This window comes from Saccopteryx leptura, chromosome 2, assembly GCF_036850995.1.
Source record: "Saccopteryx leptura isolate mSacLep1 chromosome 2, mSacLep1_pri_phased_curated, whole genome shotgun sequence".
Taxonomy (NCBI): Eukaryota; Metazoa; Chordata; class Mammalia; order Chiroptera; family Emballonuridae; genus Saccopteryx; species Saccopteryx leptura.
In genome coordinates this window covers 344,830,769-344,856,519 of record NC_089504.1, presented here as the reverse complement: position 1 = coordinate 344,856,519, position 25,751 = coordinate 344,830,769, and the positions used below count along the sequence as shown (strand labels likewise).

Genomic DNA, 25,751 nt, shown 5'->3' with positions numbered 1-25,751 from the left:
GCAGAGAACTGGGAGGACTCAAGAGTCACCTACCTGGCTCCAGAACCAGTAGAGGGCCCACTCGAGACGAGGGACTAGATGGCTTGGACCTAGTGTGAGGCTGCTGTCTTGGCCTTATGATCAGTCCAAAGTTCCTGAGGTCACTGGTGTTCCTTCCTCTTCATGGAAGAGAGTGAGAGGACCCAGCCCCTCACAGGCCTGACACAGACTAACCACAGACCCCAAAGAGCTTTTTTCTGGTGTTTTAAGAAACCAACTATTTTCTTTTTTTGTTGCTTTTTTTGATTTGATTTTGAAATCAACTCCTTTCAAACCCAGACTGCACCTCATCCCAATATAATCTAGAGGTGGTGGAGAGGAAACTGCAGGCCCCTCAACCTCAAACTTGGTGAGGTTCAGTTCCAGGCCACTCTTACTGAACCTCCATGCCATTAACACTGATAACAGTATGGGCCTCCTTCTCTTGGTTACCATGACCACCAGCATCCCCTCATTTGGGGGGGGGGGAGCAGCTTTTGTTCAACAAGATTCAGTGGTCCATTTTAAATTAACTTCAAGTAAGCTAGAGAGGATATAGTCTGATAAATTCTGCCAGGGAAAGACAAGAAAGACAAGCAGGAGGTGGATCCATCGGCTGACTATATTGACAAGATACTGATTGGTTACATGTTGAAGAAAACATACAATACAAAATACAGAAAAAGTTGGTTCCATTCCCTCCCACTCCCCCCCCTTACCCACCCGCCCCCCAAAAACTCATCATCGTGATTTGGTCAGAACAGGGCTCAGAGCCAGAGGTCAGGGTGACCAAGGATGAGGGGAGGGGGGGGGGCTGTGGGCAATGGGTTCGTGGCTGTCACAATAATGCTGTGGTTTCTCTCCCAGCTGTGAGAGGGGTGAGAGGGGACTGCAGCCTGATGCCAGTCAGCTAAGGGAAGAGCTGTCTCTCCCTTCCCTAGTCCCTAGGGCCTGCCCCACGGCCCAGAACAAAGCACACTCCAAACACAGTAAGGATATGGATGCTCTTGCTGAGCCCACTAATCAGCAAGAAAAAAGGAGGGTAACTGCTCCAACCCCTGCCTCCCCATATACAAGGGTGGGGGAAACGGGCATGTGGCTACTACCAGCAAAGGAAGAAGTGGGAAAACAGTAGAAAGGGCAGGAAGTGGGAAGAGAAGATCATATATATTAAAAAAGTGACTTAAGACTTAAAATTGAATTAGTATTTGTACAGAAAGGTGCAGGTGAAATAACTCACTCTGGCTATGAACAAAATTATATGGAGAAATCATGGTGGACCCTCCCCCTGCCCCATCCCAACCCCCCTTCCTCCCCAAGTGGTGGCCCGAGTAGTTAAGTGCGATTGGTTAGAGTGGATTCCAGTCGGGTCGTTCAGGTGGAGGAGGTGGGGGCAGTGGGCAGGCAAGGGGGGCTCTCAGTTGCTGCAGCACTGGCTCCGGCTGGCTGGGTTGTTCTCCTGGAGGTCCACACCTCGGTTCCGGCCCGGAGCACCAGCTGCATTCTGGGGCTCATTCTTAGGGAGCTTCTTGGCTGTTTGGGAGGGGGGAAATGTATTTGTGGGGGTACTCCAATACTGTCTCCCAAGTCCACTTGGGTCGAATCCGGCCTTTACCACCCACTCAGGAACATATTGAAGGCTTCACTTCTATGTGCCAGATGCACTGAGTGTTTCAGGAAACTGAAGCAAAGAGAGGTTAAAATGACTTGCTCAAGACCAGAGTTAATAGGCCCTGGCCGGTTGGCTCAGTGGTACAGCGTTGGCCTGGCGTGCGGTAGTCCCGGGTTCGATTCTCGGCCAGGGCACACAGGAGAAGCACCCATCTGCTTCTCCACCCCTCCCCCTCTCCTTCCTCTCTTTCTTCCCCTCCCGCAGCCAGGGCTCCACTGGAGCAAAGTTAGCCTGGGCGCTGAGGATGGCTCTGTGGCCTCTGCCTCAGGCATTAGAATGGCTCTGGTTGCAACAGAGCGATGCCCCAGGTGGGCAGAGCATCGCCCCCTGGTGGGTGTGCCAGGTGGATCCTGGTCGGGTGCATGCGGGAGTCTGTCTGACTGCCTCCCTGTTTCCAACTTCAGAAAAAAAAAACAAAAAACCAGAGTTAATAAATAGTAGAGCTAGGACTCAAACCCAGGCAGACTTCAGAGCCAAATGGGCTAAAAAATCCTAAGAAGTGAGTAGGATGGGAACACCAGGTTTTAGGCGGGTGGCAAACTAAAAGTTCAGAGGTGAAATGTTGAGAATTTGACCCAGGCTTTAGATAAAACTTTTGGGGTGAACTATCTATGTCTGGGAGTCAGATGAAGAAGAAAATGATTTTATCAGAATATTAAAAATGGTGAAAGATCTGTTGGTGAAGGGACCCCACAGACTTACTATATATAGAACTGCTATGCTCCGATGGGGGAAGGAGGAGAGGCATTTGCTTACCTATTGCCATGAAAATCTCATTCACGTTCATTGCAGTCTTTGCTGATGTCTCCATAAACAGCAAGCTGTTGTCCTCTGCATAGGCCTGTGCTTCCTGATCGGATGGAGGTGAGAAAGCGGGTGGAAGGGAAATGTTGACAGTTGGCAGGGGCACAGAATAAAAAATCTTCCCTGATTACAGTGCCTTCTACAGAACAGAGACAAGGCCAGGGTTTTGAGGCCTGCAGCTCCCCCTCTGGGTTCCTGAGACGCCTGCACCCCACTTCAGGCATAGCACCTCGCAGCTTGCAAACATCAGCATGTGCTTTATGCGGGTGTCCTTATGTGCGTTCTGTCTTCTAGCTCTTCAAAAGCACTAGGCTAGGGAATGCTTCTAGAAAGTTATCCTATGAATACAGTTGCACATTTGAACAAAAGCACAGAAGTATGTGCATATTGACTGTAACACTGTTTCTAGTCTTTTGCTGTTACAAACAACCTCAAAGTCCATCAGTTCAGAACTGGGAAAAAAAATAAGTATTCGGTAGGTAAAACACACTCCCATCTTTGTAAACAAAGGGATTCATACACGCACATATTTCTGGAAAGACCAGAAACTGAGGAACTTGAGGGAAGGGAGATTGAGTTTAGGGTTAGAGACTTAAATTTAATTCTATATACCTTCTTGAACTGTTTGAATTTTACTATGTGCATATATTACAAGAAAAAAGTATTCCCTTTTCAGTAATTTTCATCAAAAAGTTTACAGAAAAAATAAGCAGAAATCTCAGCTATGCATATGCGCATACACCTTACTGCCTAGAAACAAGGAGAGGCAAGTGACAACTCCTTTCTGCCCAGGCTCGAGCCACGAGAAGATAGCAGAGAGGAGCGCCCCTGCTGCCTCCCAGTGTGGCCCTTCCTGAAGCCCCCAGTGGCCTGGGGAAAGCCTAGTGCGGCTGGCTCGCGCCTCCCCGAGTCTTGTCCATCCTCCACACCTGGAATTCCACGGCTCTCTTGCTGGCCAGGTCTGCCTTGTTACCCGCAAGCGCGATGACAATGTTGGGGCTGGCCTGTCTTTGTAACTCCTTTACCCAGTTCTTGGCTCGTGCAAACGTATCCTGGGGAGACAGGGCCGGAATGTCAAAGGGACAGAGGAGGCACTGTGCCAAAGGCTCCTCACTAGGGAAGCTCCAGCTGGCAGAGCCAAGGTGTCTAAGACGTTACCAGCCGGATGACTCTGGTGAAACACCCCCAAACAATAAAGGAAATCTGCCCATACCCCATCTAAGAACAAGGATCGAGGAGTAAGGGAAAATCTTTACTGTGTTAGTGATGTCGTAGACCACGATGGCAGCCTGGGCTCCCCGATAGTACATGGGGGCCAGGCTGTGATACCGCTCTTGTCCAGCTGTGTCCCAGATCTCAAACTTGACTGTTGTGTCGTCTAAGCAGACAGTCTGTGTGAGGAAGGCCGCTGTAAGAGGGAAGGTGGTGTTACCAGGCAAGCAGCAGCTCGAGAAGCCACTGCACATTATCTCCACCATTGCAGCCAGGCTCTGGCCACAGAAGCCTGCTGAGATGGGTACAGAAACGTCCCCAACATGGTGACCAAAGCTGGTGTGAGCAGGGCAGGTGGAATTTGTACTTTTGTATCTGTATTGAGGGGACTGCAGAATGCACAGGCTTTACAGACTCACACTTGGCAAGGGTAGGAGAAGGGAAGCCTGCTCGCACTCGAGCCATTTCAGGAGTACTCTCTGAAGGGAATAAACCAGGGGTGGGAGAGGAAAAGCCCAGGGAAAACCTGACTCCAAGCTCAGAAGGGTGGGCCCACCTGCCCTCTTCCTCCTCCTCCTCCTCCCTCCCCTCAGAGAGAACAGTTCAGTTGGAAACCTCTCTCGTCCCTCAGTTTGTTCCAGCCCAGGGGTGTCGCTAGCATTCTGTTTCCTGAGGACACTTACATACTTAGCTATGCTGGGGACGCCTGAAAGTACACGCTGTTCCACTGCCAGGCGGAGGCTGGGTGGCCAGCTTCCTAACCGCCCCGCCACCTCCAGGCGCTCTGGCTAGCCACAACCCCCAGCTTTGACCAATTCCTGATTGGCCACCCAGTGGCTTGACCTTCAGGAAACACAGTGACCTTATTTGGGGCTAGAGCAGGCAAGGGAACATGTGGCACCTATATGTATGTTTCAAGGATGAGTCACAGAGTTGGGACAGGCAAGTGGCAGTCCCCTTTGCCCCGGGACCCAGCACAGGATCCCAGACAGAGCTCTGTTTTTGAAAGTCTGCTCTTCTGCCTGCCTCCCCCCCACCTCCCTAAGGACACAGGGCACCGCCCCACTTCCCCCTCTCCGGCTCCTGACTCGAGTGCTGAGGAGGCAACAGAAGACTGCTGACATGACCCGTTTTGTTTCCAGCTGCCTAGAAGCCTCCTACCAACCAACGGGGTAGAGAAAAGATGACTCAAGCCCAAGGTCGGCCCTGGCCCCTCAAGGTTTCTACTGGCTACCAAGGCAGGAGGCCGAGTCCAGATTTTCACGTCCTAAATGCTGATGACTGGGAAATCAATGATGGGCCCTGAGCTCAAGAAAAGGTAGAGGTCAGCTTTAGAAATGCCAGCCCACTCACTGAGCCATTTCCCCATTTTGTAAAGTGGGAGAGGCCCAGGCAGATGCACAGCCTGGCACAGTAAGAAGGCCACACAGGAATCCAGACGAGCCTCTCTCCCTTCCCAAAGCTGGCTCAGTGGAAGGGCCTTTGCCAAGGCCACACAAATAATTAAGAGGCAGAACCAGGAGAGGAAGCCAGTTTTGACTCCCAGCTAATTCTCACTAGAAGCTTCTTGGGACTCTGACACCGAGACCAGAGGAGGAGGCGCTGCCACCCCAGGTGTGTTTAGTTTCGCTGGGCAGGTGGATCCCTTCTCCTCCCTGCTGAGGCATTTCTTTGGCCTTCCGGAGGCCACCCCTGCTCCCCTGTGCCCACTCACCTCCGATTGTGCTCTCCTGGTACTCGTGGAACTGTCCCTTGACAAAGCGGAGGACAAGGCTGGATTTGCCTACTGCGGACTCCCCCAGCAGGACCAGCTTAAATTGACAGATCTTGTTCCCAGCAGCTGGTCCGTTGGGTCGCACTGCACCTCCCCGACCCGCCATGGCCCGTCCTGCTGTAGTGGTACCAGTGAGCGTGGGGGCAGGGGCCGGTGCTATGCAAAGAGGCACTTAGTGGGAAGGGGGCCTCCAACTGCAAGGGAGAAATCAGAAGTACTGGGTTAGTCCAGAGACTGTTGCACAGTGAGCCCTTCTTCAATCAGCTCCCTGACGTCCTGGCTGACTGCCCTCACCCCAACTCCCTGCCCTCCACACCCAGAAGATTGAGGAGCCCCGACTAGTCTGTAACACACACATATCTGCTCCACAACCATGTGAGTGGTAAAGAGAAAAGTGGTCTACCCACTTTAGGCTCATGCTTCTGAGCAAACACACTGCCTTCCCTATCCCAAATGTGTCCATTCACATACAGATACACACACAGGAGGAATGGGCGTATGCCAGCCTGGTGACAGTGGAGTCAACAGGATCCTTGGGGCACCAAAAAATCGCCCAGGAGGAAATTAGGATCTAGATCAACAAACAACAAACTTGCAGTATGGCAGCTAAGACCACAGCTCACCTCTGCAAAGCCAGTGTGATGCCAACCAGGACATAGGGAGTCCCAAAAGGAAACTCCTCAGACAAGATGCTCAACCAACCTTGTGGGCACTCAGGGACCAGGGCCTGGCCAGTGAGAGTTGTTACTAAAAGAGCCATCTTGTCCTGCCATCTCCAGAAGGACTGGCCGGGTTCTCAGTCTGCAGCTGGGCTGTGCACTGGAATCAAAGCCTCATCCTTAGCCTCTCCCCCTAGTTCTCTCATTTTTATGGGCAAGAAGTCTCACACACATTAAAAAACCAAACACACACAAAACCAAGCACACACCAAAGCCAGAATGCTGTTGACAGTCAGAACGGCTGCCAAATTTCCCTTTCAAATAGAGACCTCAGTTCCATTCTCTACTGGCAGAGGCAGAGGGTGACGCAGAAGAGGGGGGAGGTATGGCAGGGCGGAGACAAACGGGGACACCAAGACCTGCACCCCAGCAGCCGCTGTTCCAGCACTGACATCTTAGCCAACTGGCGATAACTTTGGAGGTGCAGACTCTTTGTTGTTTTTTTAGGTTTTGAAACTGCAAAGATCAATGAGGGGCCTATCTTCAGAAGTCTCTAGAAGACATATCAAAAGATATCAGAAAATACACAGAGTGTTTTATAGACAAGCACTGTGAGTAGGTGTCATGTACAGAGTGTGAACTCAAGTTGGCAGCAAAGGTTCTGATTAGACTGAACTTTGCATAGTGGAGTCTCTACAGGAAGGGTCTCTGGAACAGGGTCCAGGGACAGCCTTGACCTGCCCGCTGAGCAAGGGAAGTATATTCCCTTGCAGTCAGGACAGGACAAGGATGTAAACGAAGAGGGGCACTTCTGTAGGAAGCAGAGGTCTACACTATGCAAGAAGCTGACAGCAAAGGGCTGGCTCTGTGCAACCTCAAATCATTTTTTATGTCCAAGTTCTCCCAGCCAACTCATTTAGAGTTGAGCTTCAGGAAGAATGATTCATTACCAGGAACAAGAGTTTCCTTTCTAAACAGCACCAAAGGAAAAGAGGTTTGAAATGGGGCCACCTCTTCCCCAAGAGTAAAAAGGAAGGAAGAATGGGAGGGCAGAAATTTCAAATAGTGTCAAGAAATGCCAGTTTTCAAATATTTTATAGTTTAAGATGCCGTCCCTCTTCACCCCCATCAATGGTTTTGCAAGACTCTATGGCCCTTGACACAAGGCCTGTGCTTCTGGCTTCCCTGAGACGCTTTCCTCACAAAACCTACGTACATACAGGGAATTCAGAGTGCTTCCCAAATGAAATAATTTTCAGAGACAGCTAACATTTACTTAGCAATTGCACAACCATTATCTCCCTTAACCTTTAAAGTAAAGGCTATTTCAGATGAACAGCCTGGCATTCGGGTATTAAATGCCCTGCTCAAGGCCACCCAGGATACAGGCGACAGAGCCTGTCCACAAACTTGGGTTGCCTGCGTGCTCACAGGTCTCCCCTGCCATCTCCCTGCTGTGGCAGAGTGACGGAGACAACACCCACCCGTGTTTGATTTTGGGTTGCTGGGTGAACGAGACCCTCTTTTTGTGGCAGCCGTTTTGCTGGCCCAGCAGGTCTGGCTCCAGCCGACAATCACTGTGATCCTGCCATCCCTGAGTAATCCCAACTGTGGGAGGAGCAACCCGGCAGGGCCGGCAGGGCCACAGCAACAGAGGAAAACCACAATGGAATTACAAGTTGGTTATTACCACGAATCCACGTGGTACAGAATCTTGGCCAAGCAACAGAGTGTGGCTGGGGCACTAGAGAAAGAGTTATGAATGAGTGGGGAGAGGGGGAAAAATGATGAAGTCCTATTAAAAAACAAAACAAAACACAACCCAAAGCAGCTGAGATCATGGCCACCAGCACCTCCAAGATCAGAAAAATAGAAGTAATATCTAAGTCTTGTCCCTATCAAACCAGTGGGTTTCCAAACCTGCCCACACAGAATCTGATTTTTTATAAGTCACAAGGAGAGACAAATAACTCTTATGCAGCAGTTCCTGACTCTGCATATCAGAATCACACGTGCAGCCAGCCCCTGGAAGAAGGAGGTTTGGAGGAGTGCCCGGGATCTGTATTTTTTAAAAGCGCTAGAGGTGCCTGCCTGGCACAAACTGGTTGGGGACACGTTCTGCCTGGATGCTGGTCCTGCCTTCCGGAGACACCTGAGCAGGCACACGCAACACTTTTTATGGCCCGCTGCCTCGTGGTTTTCCTGGCCCCATTTGGTGATCACATGAACTGAGCTGGAGAACCTTCCCAGACAATAAAGCACGGAGGAAGCTGATTTTGCCATGAAGGGCACACCCAGACAGGGGTATGTCTAAGACAGGAAAGGGCCACACCCAGAGCCCTAGGAAGCTTTATGCCCTCCCCTCCCGAGCAGGTGGTAAAGGTGAATTCATGCACAGAGCTGGACTGCCGCCTAGGGGAGAGAATCTCACTGTGGGGATCTTTCCTTCTGAACCAATGACAAGAATCATCCATGGATTCTGTCAAATAATGGAATTATAACCAAAATGGCACAGTAAACGTCTCCTTTCAGACAAAAATCAATTCTCTTTAAGAGCTAAAGAATGGGTATCTTATAAGAAATACATTTTTAAACCAGTTTTTTCAGCACCAAGAAAAGCACATGAGTAGGATGAATTTCCTCCTGGATAAAACCTGAAGCTGCTCAATGGGTAGAGCCTCGGACCCATGACAGAAGACTCTCTTTGCCATGACCTGTTTGCCTCACCCTCCAGATCAGAACCATGGTTTGTCAGAGGCCATGGAGAATGGACACTATTCCTAGTCTCACATCTGCACAGGGATGAGGACGAGTGTGAGGATTAGGGGGAATGTTATGCCTCTTATCACAATGCGTATGAAAGGGCAGAAGAGATCAAGCTCCTAAACACTCCAGCCCAGTGAACAGGAATAATGGGCATATGCCCAGCTAGCTGTAGGGCCAAGGGCACAGAGAAAGAGAAAGCAGAACACTAATCTTCCCTGCTTTGGATTCCTCTGCTCTGGATACTATAAGTCAGTGGATTTCAGACTTTTTTTTTTTTTAATATTTTTTATTTTTTAAAATTTTTACTTATTTATTCATTTTAGAAAGGAGAGAGAGAGGGAGAGGAGAGAGAGACAGAGAGAGAGAGAAGGGGGGAGGAGCAGGAAGCATCAACTCCCATATGTGCCTTAACCAGGCAAGCCCAGGGTTTCAAACCGGCGACCTCAGCATTTCCAGGTCAACGCTTTATCCACTGCGCCACCACAGGTCAGGCGATTTCAGACTTTTTTCATCAGAATCACCCTGGGCATTTAGAAAATAACCCTGACCGCCTGACCCGGTGGTGGCACAGTGGATAGAGCGTCAAACTGGGACACAGAGGACCCAGGTTCGAGACCCCGAGGTCACCAGCTTGAATGCAGGCTCATCTGGTTTGAGCAAAAGCTCACCAGCTTGAGTCCAAGGTCGCTGGCTCGAGCAAGGGATCAGTCTGCTATAGCCCCCCAGTCAAAGCATATATGAGAAAGCATTCAATGAACAACTAAGGTGCTGCAATGAAGAATTGATGCTTCTCATCTCTCTCCCTTTCTGTCTGTCCCTATCTGTCCCTCTTTCTCTGTCTCTGTCACACACACAAAAAAAATAACCCTGACCAACTGAATTAGAATCTCTAGAGGTGGAGCCTTTTCTCTAATCCATGAAGTCACCCACGTCATACTTTGTGTTCTTCCTGGTAAAAGGCTGAGCAATTCCAGCTGATGGGTGTCTCTCACGCTTCCTGTTTGCTTCAGCGACTTCCTCTAGCTGACAGTCCTAGCACAGCTTGGATAGTGAGCTGATTAGGGAAACCAATGAGACTCTGTTGACCAGAGGCTGGGCTGGAGGCTCACTCAAGGTTAGCCGGAAAGGGGGAGGGAGGCGGGCGGTAAGAACCAAGTGGCCCTGCCCCATCCCTCCTGGAGGTGGCTCTGGTCAGTGACTCTTCAGCTACACTTTACTCTGGAAAAATGCATTCCTGAATATTTGAATATTTAACACCACAAGAGTTGGGCTAGAGGAGATAGTAGAAGAAGAGAAGAAAATGTGGATTGCAGGAAGAGAGGTAATTAGGTGCACAGGCTAAGGTGGAAGACATTTAAAAGCTCAGATCAGCTGGGGGATGATTTACCGGAAACCTCAAGAACACAGCTCTTCCTCAGGAGAAAATCATCACTACCACACACTGGGCCAGAGGGCAGACTCACAGCAGGACTTCCCAGGCCTCTAGCTGGCTACAGACCCAGAGAATCTGAAGCAACACAAGCCATGAGCCACATGAGGTACCCACTCACCATTCCTCAGCACTACTAGCAGGTTAGGACTTGGGAGACTAAACCAGGTTTGGTTAAAGCCTGGCTTTGCTGTTTATTAGCCAAGTGATCTTGGCCAAGTCAGACAAGCAACTGCTGTCAGCTTTAGTCCCTTATCTGTAAAACAGTATTAATACTAATCACACAGGGCTGTTGAAAAGGTTAAACAAAACAATGCACAGCATACATAGCACAGTGTTAAGCTGAAGGTAAGGTTCCAACAAGTGGCAGGTTTATTATACTAAGAGTCTAACTACTATTGACTCACTGGCTGTCAAAGCTCAAAAGGTCCTAATCCTCCTCTTCCCAGTTACAGAGGACGAGAGGAAGGTAAGGTAAGGTGAGATGAGGTGACCTGCTCAAGGTCACGGCCAGATGGTGGCAAAGCTGAGCATGGGACTCTTAACTCCAGCAAGGCTTCCCCATCAGAGATAGAAAACCCAAGAATATTACCAATACCATTACATCCACGACATAAAATGGGGGTTGCCACCTCCTATGTACACTTTAACACATGTGGCTTTTAACTATGGAAAAATGAGGATTTTTTTTAGTAGGACTTATGTCTCCCCTGGAGAGTTTTAAACAGAGGAAGCTTGGCCCTGGAAGGCAGGATGAGATTTAAGAAGCACTCTGATTGGGTGTGTCAGGCCAGGGCCGGGGCTCCTCATCCTACCAGTAGGTGGGAGATTTAGGAGAAATGGAAGGAGAGGAAGGGGGTGCTGCCCTTACATAGCCACAGCAGGACGACTGCCTCTCTAGGGGAATGGGAGATAAATCATCCCAGAAGGGGATTAGCAGTGAGCTGGGTTCCATTCCACTGGGACAGGCCTTGAATCTTTCCCTGGCCACCCAACGATAACACTCTTCTGGGACTGACTGCCTAGACCAGGCATGGCCAATAAACGGCCCGCGTAATGAGTTTATGCAGCCCGCGATTAAATTTTTACTATTCTCCGCTACTTTAAAATCTCAGCTACTCAGAAGCGGAAGCGTCTTTTTTTTTTAAAAGACTTTATTTATTCGTTTTAGACAGGAGAGGAGAGGAGAGAGAGAGAGAGAGAGAGAGAGAGAAGAGAGAGAGAGAGAGAGAGAGAGAGAGAGAGAGAGAAAGGGAGGAGCAGGAAGCATCAACTCCCATATGTGCCTTGACCAGGCAAGCCCAGAGTTTTGAACTGGCAACCTCAGCATTCCAAGTCGATGCTTTATCCACTGCGCCACCACAGGTCAGGCCAGAAGCGTCTTTGATTATTGGAAATCGAGATATTTAAGGAGATATTTAAGAAGATAGTGATATGCGGAAAAGAACTCCACATGTGACTAATCTAGGGTTAACTTCCAATAATTGGTCGAATAATTTGCAATACTCTTTATTTTTTAAAAAAATTCCATTATAAAGATTTACAACTTTTGTACTCGTCTGTACTCGATATGAACTATTTGACTTTTAGTGGCAATATGAAACCCACATTCTTTTAGGTGGAGTTTGCCAGTGCGCACCCAACGTCAAACAATTCGTTATTTTTGTGGTCAAGTGTGCTCAATCAAGTGGCATTGTAGCATAGACAATAGCTGCAGTTGATAACTAAAAACATGTCCAGGCTGTTTGTAAAATGAAATAATTGTTTTAGTTGTGATATAAACCCTTCAAGCTCATTCTATTAATTAAATATTGTTTCGATTGATTGTGATACAGTTTGGTATTCATACGGTATGTAATTATATTTTTATTAAAATAATATTGTATATTAATTTTTCACTCACATTTATTCATAAAGAAATTACATAATTAAATTTTGTTTACGTAAATGAATCATTTTTGTATTTAACATTTTTTAATTTTAATATTTCATCTGGCCCATGAAAATGTTTTCTTTCTAATCTGGCCCAGGGCAAAAACTGTTGGCCACATCTGGCCTAGACTAGACAACACAGCAAAGCCTCAATGAAGTCCACAAGAGCTCTAGCTGAGGCCACCAATTCCATCAACACCTGCAAAAAGGGCCCAGTGTACAGGAGCACCAGGAGGCCTAAACCCTGCATAACCAGGACCAAGTGGTCCTTCACCACGTTGTCCAGGCTGAACCTGGAACTCTGCCAGGCGTCAGCGCAGACAGAGCACAGCTGCTTCTGCACCTCTTCCCCTCGTGCGGGAAGGCGGGCTGTGGCACTCAGGGCAGATGCTAAGCTGGGTTAGGTGGAGGCCCCTTGAGGGACTGACCCCCAGCTTCCTGGAGCCCTGCCCCACCAAGAATACCAAAAAATCCTTCCCTGAGCTCCAAGCTGCTTTCTCAGCTCTTGACAACAGATGGGTTCTACGGGAGGCTGAGAGAAGCAGAGTCAGCGCTAACTTCAGGGGATGGAAACCTCCAGTCTCTGCTCCTCTCCTCCTGCGCCCACAGGGAGGAAGGCTGCTGGGGGGCGGGGGATCTCTATATAGCTGCTGACACAGCTTGGTCAGTGCGATCTGCCTGTACTGTCCACAGAAGGGCCCCAGGATTCATGGACAGCTCTAGGATTCTCACCCACTGGTCCTGGTGGCCAACAAAGAAGCCAGGCATCCAACAAAGGAGCCAGGCATCTAGGTGACAGGTTAGGGAGGAAGGCCAGCTGGACAGGACAGCCTGCAGTTGTACCAGCAAGGCTTGTCCTGCCTCCTGATTCTAAGGGGCACCAGGGGCCCTAAGCCCTAACAATGACATTCCCAAGAGATGATTTTCCCTTAGAAGGCCTGACCTTCGACTCAGCACAGCTCAGTCAGCAAGGCTGTAGCAGATTTTCTCGTCCCATCTATAAGCAGCTCTAAAAGACAACTCAAGCAAAAGTTCAATTTGAAGTCTGGCACTTTCTGCAGCACAAATCAACACATACATCCAACTCCAGGCATGGAGGGGTTGGGATTAAGGCTGTGTGATAGCTCACACCCACCACCCAACTCTTCACCTGCCTGTGCCAAACGGGATGCTAAGAAGAGAGCCAGCCAAGGCACAGATTTTTCCTTGGCCCCAACGTACACCTGCCATGGCCCCAGGATGTAACACGAGTTATATGAAAACAGGTCGGATAGATGTAGGCTCCCTGCTGACCCACAAGCCTCAAAACTATCTTGTATTTGTCTTACTCATGCAGTTACTGTTGAAGACAGTTCTAACTGGAATCCCATCAATCAGGGCCCACCTTCCCCTCTGGTTCAGGAGGATCTCTGTAGGGGCAGGAGCACCAGCCAGGACAGCTGCTATATCTACTGCTGCCCCAGGCCCAGAAACACTCCAAGAACCTCTGCTGAAGGTCATGTCATCAGCAGCACCTGTTCATTCAGCTATTCATACCAACAACTGCAGCAGATAACTCTCATAAACCTTTCCTGTCTTTATAAAAAACAATCACAAGAAGGCCAATTTACTTGACTGCCCTCTTTGTTTTGCCCTCAGCTCCTAAACAGACAGTGGAAGACAGAGGTTGTGTTTGAAAGGAGAGCGGGGAAAAGAGAATTGGGCATCAGAGACAAGCAAATCAAATTCCTCTTGTTCAGCTACCACACACACTGTGGTCAGAGGCTGCCTGACCAACAACAAATGAGGTCAAAGTTCCCACTGTGAGATCTGAGGGCTGCTCTCGGGAACCTGGGGGCCAAAGAACAGTATTTTAGGCTGATTTCTTCTTTCTTAATTTTTGCTGAACAAAATGTAGAATGGTGTCAGGTGAATAAGTCAGGTAATGAATGGGTCTGAACAAGTTTCAACGAATGAATCACACTCTACTTCAATGGCCCCAAATTCTCAAAACACTGTTGTATGTGGAGTGGTTGGAGAATCTGGGGCTTGAGGGTTGGGAGTGAGAAGGCGAGAGAAGTTAAGAGCACTGTTGCAGATGAAAAAGGACACAGCCTGACCAGGCGGTGGCGCAATGGATAGAGCTTCGGACTGGGATGTGGAGGACCCAGGTTCGAGACCCCGAGGTCGCCAGCTTGAGCACAGGCTCATCTGGTTTGAGCAAAGCTCACCAGCTTGGACTCAAGGTCCCTGGCTTGAGTAAGGGGTTACTCGGTCTGCTGAAGGCCTGCGGTCAAGGCACATATGAGAAAGCAATCAATGAACAACTAAGGTGTCACAACGAAAAACTGATGATTGATGCTTCTCACCTCTCTCCATTCCTGTCTGTCTGTCCCTGTCTATCCCTCTCTCTCACTGTCACTGTAAAAAAAAAGAAAAGAAAAAGGACACAGATTCTCAAAGGCTGGACTATGTGGGTCTCCTTTGTTTTAACAACATGTAATATCCAGCCTGACATACAATAGGTGCTCGTAAATGTGGTGAAGTAAGCCTGAAATATAGGCCTGGTTAGGTTTGGAAAGTAAATGGGGCAGCTAAGGGCTTAAATACACACCCTTCTGCAGGATGGCTCAGATGCCCAGAGAGCCGCAGCCCAGCAGAGAAGACCCCTCACTACCCCAGGTAGTTCCTTCTGCACAGGGGTGGAGCACAAGTGCTCAAGTCAGACAGGCTTCAGTTCAGGTCCTGGAGCCACCACTTACTAGGGTGACCCTGTGTGGTGTTGCTGAATCCATTTCCTCACATATGAAATGGAGAGAATGTATCCATCTCCCAGGGCTGTTGGGAAGAGGTTGCATATAATAAGACTCTGAGCCAAGGGCCTGGCTCTGAGTAAGCATGCAGGAAATATTCCCAGGGCAGGGAAGCCCTGCCCCTCGAAGCTCCTCCGAATAAAGAGGATTCCTCAATCTAGAACTCCAGGTACTATTAACGATTCCTTTGTTTTCAGTTTCCCGACTACATGGTTCAGCGCCCCTCATTTAGACAGAATGCTGAACTGGACAACTGCTGTGTCCGACTGTTTGTGTCCGCCCAAAATCCATGCTGAAATCCTAATCCCCACCTGATGGTATTGAGAGTTGGTGCCTTTGGAAAGTGATGAGGCCATGAGGACAAAGCCCTCATGACTGGGATTAGTGCCCTTTTAAGAGGCTCCAGAGAGCTTCCTTGCCCCTTGCATCATGTGAGGACACAGAGAGAAGTCAGCAGTCTGCAATCTGGAACAGGGCCTTCCATTTTTTACGATTATTACCACGTTGGCACCCTGATCTTGGACTTCCAGCTTCCAGAACTGTGAGAAATAAATTTCCTTATTTATAAGCCTCTCAGTCTTTGGGGTTTTAGTACAGAAGCCCCAACAGTCTAAAACAACTTTCACCAGTGTCCTTGAAAAAGTACTAGCTCACACCTTCTGTCCTATCAACAAGCCTAACCTTGTATTCTCTGAAGACTGGTTTCCAAAGTCACAAAAATGGAGGGAGAGACTACCACCATCAAAAAAAATCAGCAATGAGTCAAAACCCTGCAATCAGGCAAAGTATAGCCCCTTAAAAAAATAGCGCCACAACACAAAGCATCTTAAAGCTCAAGTGCCCTCCCTTCCATCTCAAAGCCTCTTTCAAGAAAGGGAAGAAGTAGTTCAGTTGTGGAGAGGGGGAGGGGACAGGACTAGGACAGCTGACAAAGAAACCAGAGTTCCTTTTAAAAACCAGGCTGAAAATACTAGAGGTTTGGAAATTGGCACCATTAATCACCACAGCCTCTGAGTAGCTCCAAGAGCGATGTGATGACTAGGAAAGCAGCCAGGGTTCGGGAGGCCCCCCACGCCCTCCCCCAGGCCCGGGATGCTCTAACAGAGCCACCTGAAGGGGACACACACAGAGCTATGAATAGAAGGCAAGAGGCTTGTAAACCAACTCCTGTTAAGATCCCAAGTTAGTGTTTCTAGCAGTGCTCAAGTTACACATCTTCAGAGGGATGACAGCAGAATGGAAGGATTTAAGCTAGTCAATGATTCAGGATTACAGCTCAAAGTGACAGCCTGCGTTGAGCCCGCCTAGAGCCATAAACCTTGCACAAACCTCCCAAAGGGGTGGTCCATTTTTGAATGCCAGCAAAAGAATGCTGGCCCAGACCATGTGGACTCTCTTATGAGACTCAGAGTCCTGAAAAGTTTGGCTGGAAAACTTAGTGTCTGAGAGAGAGAACAATTATTACCTCATCTTCCCAACTGGAGAGTAAACTCCAGGGTAAACAACAGATCTGACCATTTTGGGATCAGTCAAAGCATTCGGCAGGGGTATGAGAGGTATGAATGGGTGAGTAGAGAGGCAATAGATTGCTATTGGGATTAACTCCCAGGATTCTTACAGTGGATTTCCTGGATGCACCTTCAGCTTACCCAACTCTGGAGTCTTCAGTGACTGACTAACCATCAAAAGAAAAAACAACCTGAATCCATCCACGTAACTCCACATTAACAAAACCTAGAGAAAATGTTTGCCGAAATGGTAGTGGCCTTGCAGAGACGGCTGCTTCTAGGACTGGGGCAAGAAATACACAAGGGAAGTCTGGAATATCTCATAATGCTGAAAAGTAAGTAAATGCTCAAAAAATGAAAACCAAAATCCCCCACAATGATGGGGGTATGTCCAAGGGACCTGAAAGAACTCCCAATGACCAAAGCTGGAACAATTTGAGCAATAAAATAAAGTAGTATTAGATTACAAACCAAAATGTAAAATAAATATCCACGAGTTGGCCCTGGCTGGGTAGCTCTGTGGACAGGACATCGCCCCAGTGCGCCGAGGTCTTCGGGTTCAATCCCGGGTCAGGGCACATACGAGAGACAACCAATGAGTGCACAACTAAATGGAGCTAAATGGAATAACAAGTTGATGTTTCTGTCTCTCTCTCTCTCTCAAATCGAGGCAAAAATTTAAAAAGAAATCCATGAGTCTATACTGGTATAAATAAACAAATATGGAGAACAAGCAAATGTCTGTGTACAAGAATTCCAAATGATTCATGTAGATACTCTGCCCTCAAGGAGGGGAGCATAACTCCCCACTACTCAACTGTGGGCTACACATAGTGATTTCCATCCAAAGAGGACAGGAAGAAAGGGGGAGGAGAGAGAGCAACTTTATAGTAGAGAAACCTGCCAAACATCACCTCAGTCAGGTGGCCAAGGTTAACATCCATAGTGATAAGGCATGGTGATTGTATTTACCCTTGATATGATGTGATGAGAACAGCACTTTACCTATGGTCCTCCTCCCCAAAACTCAGACTCATAACCACAGTGTAATCATGAGAAAAATATAAGACAAATCCCAACTGACAGGCACACTATAAAATACGTGACCAGTACTCCCCAAAACTGTCAAGGTCACAAAAAACAAGGAAAGTCTAAGAAACTCACAGCCAAGAGGAGCCTAAGGAGAGATGAGAGCTGAATGTCATGGATCCTGGTACAGAAGAGGACACTAGATCAAGACTAAGGAAATCTGAATAAAGTATGGACTTTATTTAATAATAATGTATCAACACTGGTTCAGCAGTTGTGCCAAATGTACAATACTAATGTAAGATATTAACAATAGCAGAAACTGGATGCAGAGGTTTATGAAAACTTTGTATTACCGTCAAAATTTTTCTAAAACTATTCTGAAACAAGTGTATTAAAAATAAAAAAGGTGGCCTTGGCCAGTTGGTTCAATGGTAGAGTGTCAACCCAGCATGTGGATGTCCCAGGTTCAATTCATGTTCTGGGAACAAAGAAGAAATAACTATCTACTTTTCCCTGCCCCCTTCTCTCTCTTCCCCTCCTGCAGCCATAGCTCAATTGGTCCGAGTACATCAGCCCCGAGCACTGAGGATGGCTATATGGAGCCTCTGCCTCAGGTGCTAAAAATAGCTCAGTTGTGAGCATGGCCCCAAATGAGAAGAGCACTGGCCCCAGACAGGGATTGCCAGGTGGATTCTGGCCAGGGCACACATGGGAGTCTATCTGCCCTTCTCTCACTAAATAAATAAATAAATAAATAAATAAATAAATAAATAAATAAATAAATAAAGGCAGCAGCTCATTTTGTGACAGAACGAGATCCAGGCTGTTGCCAGCTGGCTCAGTGGGTAGTGTCAGCCTGGCGTGCAGATGTCCTGGATTTGATCTCCAGTCAGGGCACACATGAGAAGCGACCATTAGCTTCTCTTCTCCTCTCACAGCCAGTGGCTTGATCGGTTAGAGCAAGGGTAGTCGACCTTTTTATACCTACTTTTGTATCCCTGTTAGTAGTAAAATTTTCTAACTGCCTACCGGTTCCACAGTAATGGTGATTTATAAAGTAGGGAAGTAACTTTACTTTATAAAATTTATAAAGCAGAGTTACAGCAAGTTAAAGCATATAATAATTACTTACCAAGTACTTTATGTCGGATTTTCGCTAAGTTTGGCAGAATAAATCTTTATAAAACAACTTACTATAGTTAAATCTATCTTTCTGGCCTGACCTGTGGTGGCGCAGTGGATAAAGCGTCAACCTGGAAACGCTGAGGTTGCCGGTTCAAAACCCTGGGCTTGCCTGGTCAAGGCACATATGGGAGTTGATGCTTCCTGCTCCTCCCCCCTTCTCTCACTCTCTCTCCCCTCTCTATAATGAATAATAATTTAAAAAAATCTTTAAAAAAAAATCTATTTTTCTATTTATACTTTGGTTGCTCCACTACCGCCCACCATGAAAGCTGGAACGCCCACTAGTGGGCGGGAGGAACCAGGTTGACTACCACTGGGTTAGAGCATTGCCCCATGTGCTGAGGATATCTCGGTTGGTCTGAGCATTGGACTCAGGCGCTGAGAATAGTTTGGTTGGCCTGAGCATCGGCCTAGGATGGGGGTTCCCACTTGGGGCACATATGAAAGTCTATCTCACCATCTCCCTTCTTCTCACTTAAAAAAAAAAGAGATCCAAAGATTCTGGTTACCACAAACTTATGTTCATAAAGATAAGTTAACTTTACAGGGCGCTGGGCCAAGGAAGGAGTGGAAAGGGGCTTGGTGGGAGACCCATTAACAGTCTCGAGGTGGTGATCAGAGGGTAATACCCAAATCCTGCAGGGACAGGGCAGGGAGTTTAAAGGCCACACCTATGGCTTACAAATGGGAGGGCTGCTCTCACTATACCGATCTAAACAGCTGCTTGGGCCACTTTCCTATGCCCACCCTCTCTCAAAAATGAGCCTTGCGCAGCCGTGGAAAGTCACACCCACAGACCACAGTTAAATTCACTTCCACTGACCCTTGCTAAGTCCTGGCCTGGGGTCGCTGCTGCCTCACCCCACACAGCTGCAGAAGCACAGCAACCAGATCCACATGCTGTAGCAAGTAGTCAACAGGACAGTGGATGGCCAAAGCCATGCCAGCTTTTCCCTGTGAAATCCTTCACTGGAAATGGTTTGGAGAGCTCCACCCTCTGGAATTTAGTTTGTGAGCTATCCCCACATCTTCCCCACCCACCTCCTCTATCATCTATACTTAACAGTCATCCTATTTACCTGTCTTCTCTCCCATCTGTGAGCAGCTTTCTGGTGGATGGATCAAAGACATGGCAACTTTCTGGTGGATGGATCAAAGACATGGCACTGACTTTCGGATCAGATGGATGTGAGTGCTAATCTCAGGTCACCACATCCAAGATGTGTGAGTTTAGGAAGTGTTAAGGGAAATGGGCAGGTATTTGCTTCAAAGGCAGGTGTGAATGTCTGCCCTTAAATACTCACAGTGGAGGCTACTATGCTGGGCACCACGGTAGAACTGAATACACTAACAAAACAGGCCATGATTGGTGCCCCAACAGGGCTCACACAGGAGACAGAAGGTAGACAAGGAGCAATGTGAGAACAGCAAAGTGAAGAGAAAAGCCCTTATCCTACCTGGGGGAGGGAAGGCTTCGTGGAGGAAGTGACATTCCAACTGAACTATGAGAGAAAGGAGAGAGGTGCGGCTTCCAGGCAGGTGAGGTGGAGAAGAGCCTTCCAGGCAGAGGGAAGAGCACACAGCTAGCCCAGAGGCGGGGCAAGGAGGGGCTGTGCTGCATAGGGACCCCAGCACAGGCTTTTGATTCTGTCCACTGTTCTGCCACTTACTGCAGAGTGCCCTACCATTACACGGGGATTAAACGCAGTACCTTCCTCCTGGACCTGTTGTGAAGACTGAAGGAGTCAATATTTGCAAAGGGCTCTGAAGTGCCTGGCATATAGGAAACAAAGCTCAAAAGGTTTAGCTTTTACTTGAATTTATCGCTCCCAAAAACAAGAGCTAAGGATATTAACTCTGAAAACTAATCTCTTAATATCAGACAGTTAACTTAAAGAACAGCCTATTCTACTCTGCCAAAGCTCTTCAAGGTGCTTTTACCTGAATTTGGGGACATCCTAGCTTACAAATCTTACCTGAAGCAGTGGTTCTCAAATGGCCACAACAAAAGTACCCCTGACTCAAGTTGGGGGTGGGGGAAGCAAAACCCCAGGAATCTGGGAATCGAACCCAAAGCAATCTGCTGCAACCAAATTATTGACGTCAAGTTTCCTGTTTTAGCTTAAATTCATGCAAACTTTGCATTCCAGTTTAGAACAGATCCAGGACTTTTTTTGACAGCAACAGAGAGAGTCAGAGAGAGGGATAGATAGGGATAGACAGGAAGAAAGAGAGATGAGAGCATTAATTTTTCGTTGAGACATCTTAGTTGTCCATTGATTGCTTTCTCATATGTCTTGATGGGGGGGGGGCTACACCAGAGCAAGTGACCCCTTGCTCAAGCCAGCAACCCTGGGCTCAAGCTAGCGACCTTGGGCTTCAAGCCGGTGACCTTTGGGCTCAAGCCAGCAACCCCATGCTCAAGCCCGTGAGCTTGTGCTCAAGCCAGATGAGCCCGTGCTCAGGCTGGCGACCTCGAGGTTTCGAACCTGGGTCCTCCATGTCCCAATCCGATGCTCTATCCACTGCCCCAATGCCTGGTCAGGCAATCCAGGACTGTCTTAATATGAAAATGTTTAAAACTGAGTAGGAATGAAGTGCCTAGAAGATGCAAAGACCTCACCTCATCTGTGGCTCTGAGTATCCACAGGACATGACCCCAGCAGGATCTGAGAAACCCAGTGGGAGAAGCATAACCATGGACTTAGTTAGCATTCTGTTCTGTAAAATGGAAGTACAACCCACATCAATTCTGTTTAATATCTATGAAGCAAGGAAACACATGAACCTGACTGGTGGTGGCACAGTGGATAGAACGTCAACCTGAGACGCTGAGGTCCCAGGTTCTAAACTCTGAGGTTGCCGACTTGAGCACATGGTCCCCAGCTTGAGTCTGGGATCACCAATATGATCTAATGGTTGCTGGCTTGAGTAAGGGGTCACTGGCTTGGCTCAAACTCCTCAGTCAAGGCATGTATAAGAACCAGTCAATGAACAACTGGAGTGACGCAACTATGAGTTGAAGCATCTCATCTCTCTCCCTTCCTCCCTCACCCTTTCTCTAGAGGGAAGAGAGGGAAGGGAAAATAAGAGAAGGAAAGGGAAGGGAAGGGAAAAAGAAGGAAAGAAAGGAAACATGGGAAACCATCCAGCAAAGCACTGGGCATCATAGCAACACTTGGTACAAATGTTGACTCAGAATCATAGGGATGAATTATGATGTACCTTCAAAATCCCATGGACCCACAAAATTGTTATTTTGTTGAGTATCTATTCTGCGCCAGGGATTGGACTAGCTCCTCTACCCCTTGTTTCTGATTCTGCAAAATATTTTGTATCCTCAATATACTGGAAGAAACAGAGGCTCAGCAAGGTCAAGTAAAAAGCCCAAGGCCATGCAACTGCTAAATAGGGGAATCCAGACAACAACTCAGGTCTGGCTACTCTCAAGTTCTCATGTCTTCCACCCCATCGCACTGCCTCCCTGTGTACAGGGCAAGGGTGAGAAGAAAGTTCTTCCTAAGAAGTACTTGCTTGATGGGGCTGAATTTAAATTTATGACCTTGCTGTGTTTCAATGTAAATTCTAGTGAAAAGAGCCCTTGGTGGAGAGCCACATTCTTCCCACTTGGAAGCAGCAAGCAGCACCAAAGGGGAACCAGAGGGCTAAGCAGAGGTCAGTTCTGCTGGTTCGCCATGCCCTTAACCCTGCGCAGAGGGACCCCTGAGTTCACTCACTTTTACTTTCATTTTCTAGCCATCACGACTTTCAGGTTCCTAAGAAATTAATGGCATGCAGATGTCAGCAAACTCTTGGGCCCTGAAGAGTACTGACTTGGGACTTATAACGGCCATGGTCTACACAGGCAGAGGAAAAGGTGGTTAAAAATGAGGCTAGGAGGGTGGAGTAAGAGGGCGAAAGAAAACCAGAAGCAGAGCAGAAGTACCAAGGATGAGGAATGCTAAAGGGTCTGTACCTGGGTCACTGCCTGCTCACCTTGCATGTTCACTCTTCTAACAAACAGACCAAAGGGGGACCCGCTATCAAGAAAGATGAGGCACATTTAATCCCAAATCCAATGTCCCAGCTTGCTACCGGTATGTTCTAAGGCAAGCCACTTAAATTCTTTCAGCATCATCTCTAAAGTGGAGGTACAAATCCCATTATCTCACAGAATCTTTGTGACAAACACATGTGAAAATAGCTTTGCAACTTGAAAATGATTTCTAAAAATCAGTTGTTCCTGCCTCTCTATAGCATAAAGGCAGAAAAAGGCTCACTAGTTGTAAAAGGCAAGAGAGGAGAGAAAGGACCTTAGTAAGGAGGGGCTTCCTTCTATCCCACACAGAGCCCTCTCTCTTTCTGCCAAACAGTTTCAGATCTCTTGAGATTTCTGGATGCCAGGAGTGGCTGCCTAACCACCCGGAGCACTGGTGCTTTTCTTGTCTCTCTGAATGGGAGAGCCTCTCCTTCAAAAGCCTATTTCAGAATCACAGCTAGGAGAGCACGTCCAGACAAAGAAGGTCCCCTCGGAAGACTGACCTGCCTTATCCAGGGGCTCCCAAAGAGTTCCAGAAACCACAGCCTACTGCTGAGGAGGTAACACTGGCCAAGAGTCAGGCCTGGTGAGCAGACAGGCCTCTCTGGCTCTGCCCCTCACAGACACAGGCTAACCAGCTTACAGAAAACTAGGTTGCCCGTAGAAGTCAATGACCCTCCAAAGAAGCCCACACAGATAGAGAGCTTGTGATCTGACTGTTGATCCTGATAAGAAAGGTGTTTTTGTTGTCCAATAAAAAAACTGAAATAAGTGCATTCCAGATCTAGCTCAAAAGTTGGTAGGAGTCAGACACTGATGACAGTCCAGTAGTCAAAAAGATCTCAAGGCGAAGACTAGCACTTGTAAGCAGCATCCACGGGCAGCAGAGATAGTCCAGAACACTGAAGAGCTACAGAAATTCCCAAAGATTGCATGGCCTTCCCTCCCACCCTCAACTGTAGATAGCTAGGGTCAGCCATGGCCTCAAAGAGTCAGGCTGCCCTCATTAAGGAACAGTCTCTGACCTGTACTTTGGCCACATAACAAAGAACGTCCCTGCATGATCCAAGACAGCAGCCATTTCACACACCTAAGTCCCAAGCATAGACAAGGATCAGATGTCAGCATGGGCTGTATCTTGGAAAGGCGGGGGAATCAGCACTTTCTGGCATGTGTATGAATTATTTGGGCTACAAGCCTTAGCACATCAAGAACCCAAAGGTGCTCCTGTGACTTCAATATATTCCTCTGTAATCTACAATCTGTTCAAGCCCAGAAGAGACTAGAGATAGACCCTGGAACTAGAAGTGGCATATACCTGTTAATAGGTTGTGTGTGTGTGTGTGTGTGTGTGTGTGTGTGTGTGTGTGTGTGTGTTTGGGGTTGTGAATCAAATAGCCCAGGACCCATCAATTCCAGGCTGCTCATTTTTGGTCTTTTTTTCTCCTCCCCAAAGACCAGCAGACAGCAGTCCCAGGAGGAGCAGTGCCTCTGAGACAGCTTGGAAACCACTCAAATGCTCTGCAAGGACAGCCCTGGGCCTGGAGCGAGGGGGGAGGAGGAGGGGAGTGAGAAGATAATGAATGGGCAGATCCACCCTGATCTGTAGCTAGAATTGAGCAAACCTCAGCTGAAATTTTTAGAGGCAGGAAGGGAGATACACTCAGAGGATAACACAAGAGAACAACATAACTAGAAGGCAGGGCTTGGGGCAGAGGGGACAAGACAAGGAGAAGACAGCCATTCCTATTTAAACTCTTACTGAGATCCTGGTTGGCTCTCTGGCTCGAGGAAAGAGAGGAAGTAAGGAGTTGTGGGAGCCTGTGCGTGTGTGTGGAATGGTCTCACCCAGGAAGCCCACCCCCCGCGTCCTTCCAGGAAATCAACATAAAATTCCTCTAGGGCTGGAGGAACAACTGTTTTTGTGGGACGGAGGGAAGGAAAACGACGACAGACAGCACTCCTCACCACCTCTAAAAGAGAAGGGGGACAGGCTCCTTCACACCTGGCAAAGATTCCTCCAATTCTGGGAGCAGAGAGAGCGGAACTTAGGGTCTCTCCTTCTCACAAGTGGACTGGACAGGCCAGAGGGGAGCCTTAAGAGTTTCCCAGGAGTCATGAAAGGCAAGGAAGGGAAGCAAAGAAGGGCTCTCCTTTTGGCCCGACGCCTGGGGAACTCCTTAAGAGGGGGCTACGGGTCGGGGGAGGGGTCAGTCTCACTCTAAGCCGGGATGGGCGGGAGGAAGGACTACCCCGAAGACACCTCAACGCGAGCGAGACACTGGGTCCCGGGACAGGGACACTCACGGCGGCTCCGGGGCGGCGGCGTTACTTGGGGCCGGGGCTCGGACAGGCTCCGCTCCTCTCCCCCCGGCGGTGTCTCCGGCCTCCACTTCCGCCTTTCAGCCGCTCCGGATCCGGATCTTCACCTCCGGCCCGCCCCTCAATACTCCCAGGTGACTGACACAGCGGGGAGACCAATGAGGGGCATTCTTGGCCAACTCGCGAACGACGCGGGTGGAGGCTGCGGGAGAGGCGGGAGAGCGCGCGCGAGGAAAGGCTGGACTTGTAGTTCGTAGCGCTGGGCGGAGCGGGTGGCTGCCTAGGACTTGGGCGTAGGGTGGAGCCCGCTCCCCGCGAGGCGGAGCCCGGCCGGTAACTTCAGGCCTGCCAATCGTGTCACTGAGGGTTCCAGGCGCCCCGGGAGAAGCGGGTGGTGGAGCACTGGAAGAAGGCAGTAGACTGTGTGTGCAGAATTGGGGAAGGAAGAACATGATGTGAATGAATATGCACCTGAGGCCGCGTGGACCGGTCCTGAGCTTTCGCTAACCCAGAGAAAGCCCTTGTCTGCACTTTCGGGCCAAGTCAACGATAGAAGCCCGATTGTTGGGGACATTCTGTGATGGGGAAGGTGATGTAAGTGCCATAG

The 25,751-nt window shown here is 48.5% G+C and overlaps 1 protein-coding gene across 2 annotated transcripts; it reads right to left on the bottom strand.

Moving 5' to 3' along the window:
• Positions 1-761: 761 nt before the first annotated feature.
• RAB5C (RAB5C, member RAS oncogene family) lies at positions 762-25,244 on the bottom strand. 2 transcript variants are annotated; one of them, XM_066364149.1, is made up of 6 exons: positions 25,130-25,244; positions 5,421-5,674; positions 3,751-3,902; positions 3,424-3,546; positions 2,447-2,540; positions 762-1,551 (listed from the first exon to the last, which is right to left on the bottom strand). In XM_066364149.1, exons 2-6 carry the CDS (start codon positions 5,584-5,586, stop codon positions 1,436-1,438), a joined length of 651 nt encoding a protein of 216 aa, XP_066220246.1. In that variant the 5' UTR covers positions 5,587-5,674; positions 25,130-25,244; the 3' UTR covers positions 762-1,435. The 2 variants fall into 2 exon arrangements, with proteins under 2 accessions (XP_066220246.1, XP_066220247.1); XM_066364150.1 differs by lacking the exon at positions 25,130-25,244 and adding an exon at positions 6,104-6,121.
• Between the last annotated feature and the right edge of the window lie 507 nt (positions 25,245-25,751).

Bases quoted from the DNA above. Each gene is read 5' to 3' on its own strand.
- RAB5C (XM_066364149.1), bottom strand. From the start codon at position 5,586: ATGGCGGGTCGGGGAGGTGCAGTGCGACCCAACGGACCAGCTGCTGGG. The intron at 3,903-5,420 runs GTGAGTGGGCAC...TCCCTCTTACAG, and splicing joins CCAGGAGAGCACAATCGGAG to CGGCCTTCCTCACACAGACT. The intron at 1,552-2,446 runs GTAAGCAAATGC...CCTCCCAAACAG, and splicing joins TGAGATTTTCATGGCAATAG to CCAAGAAGCTCCCTAAGAAT.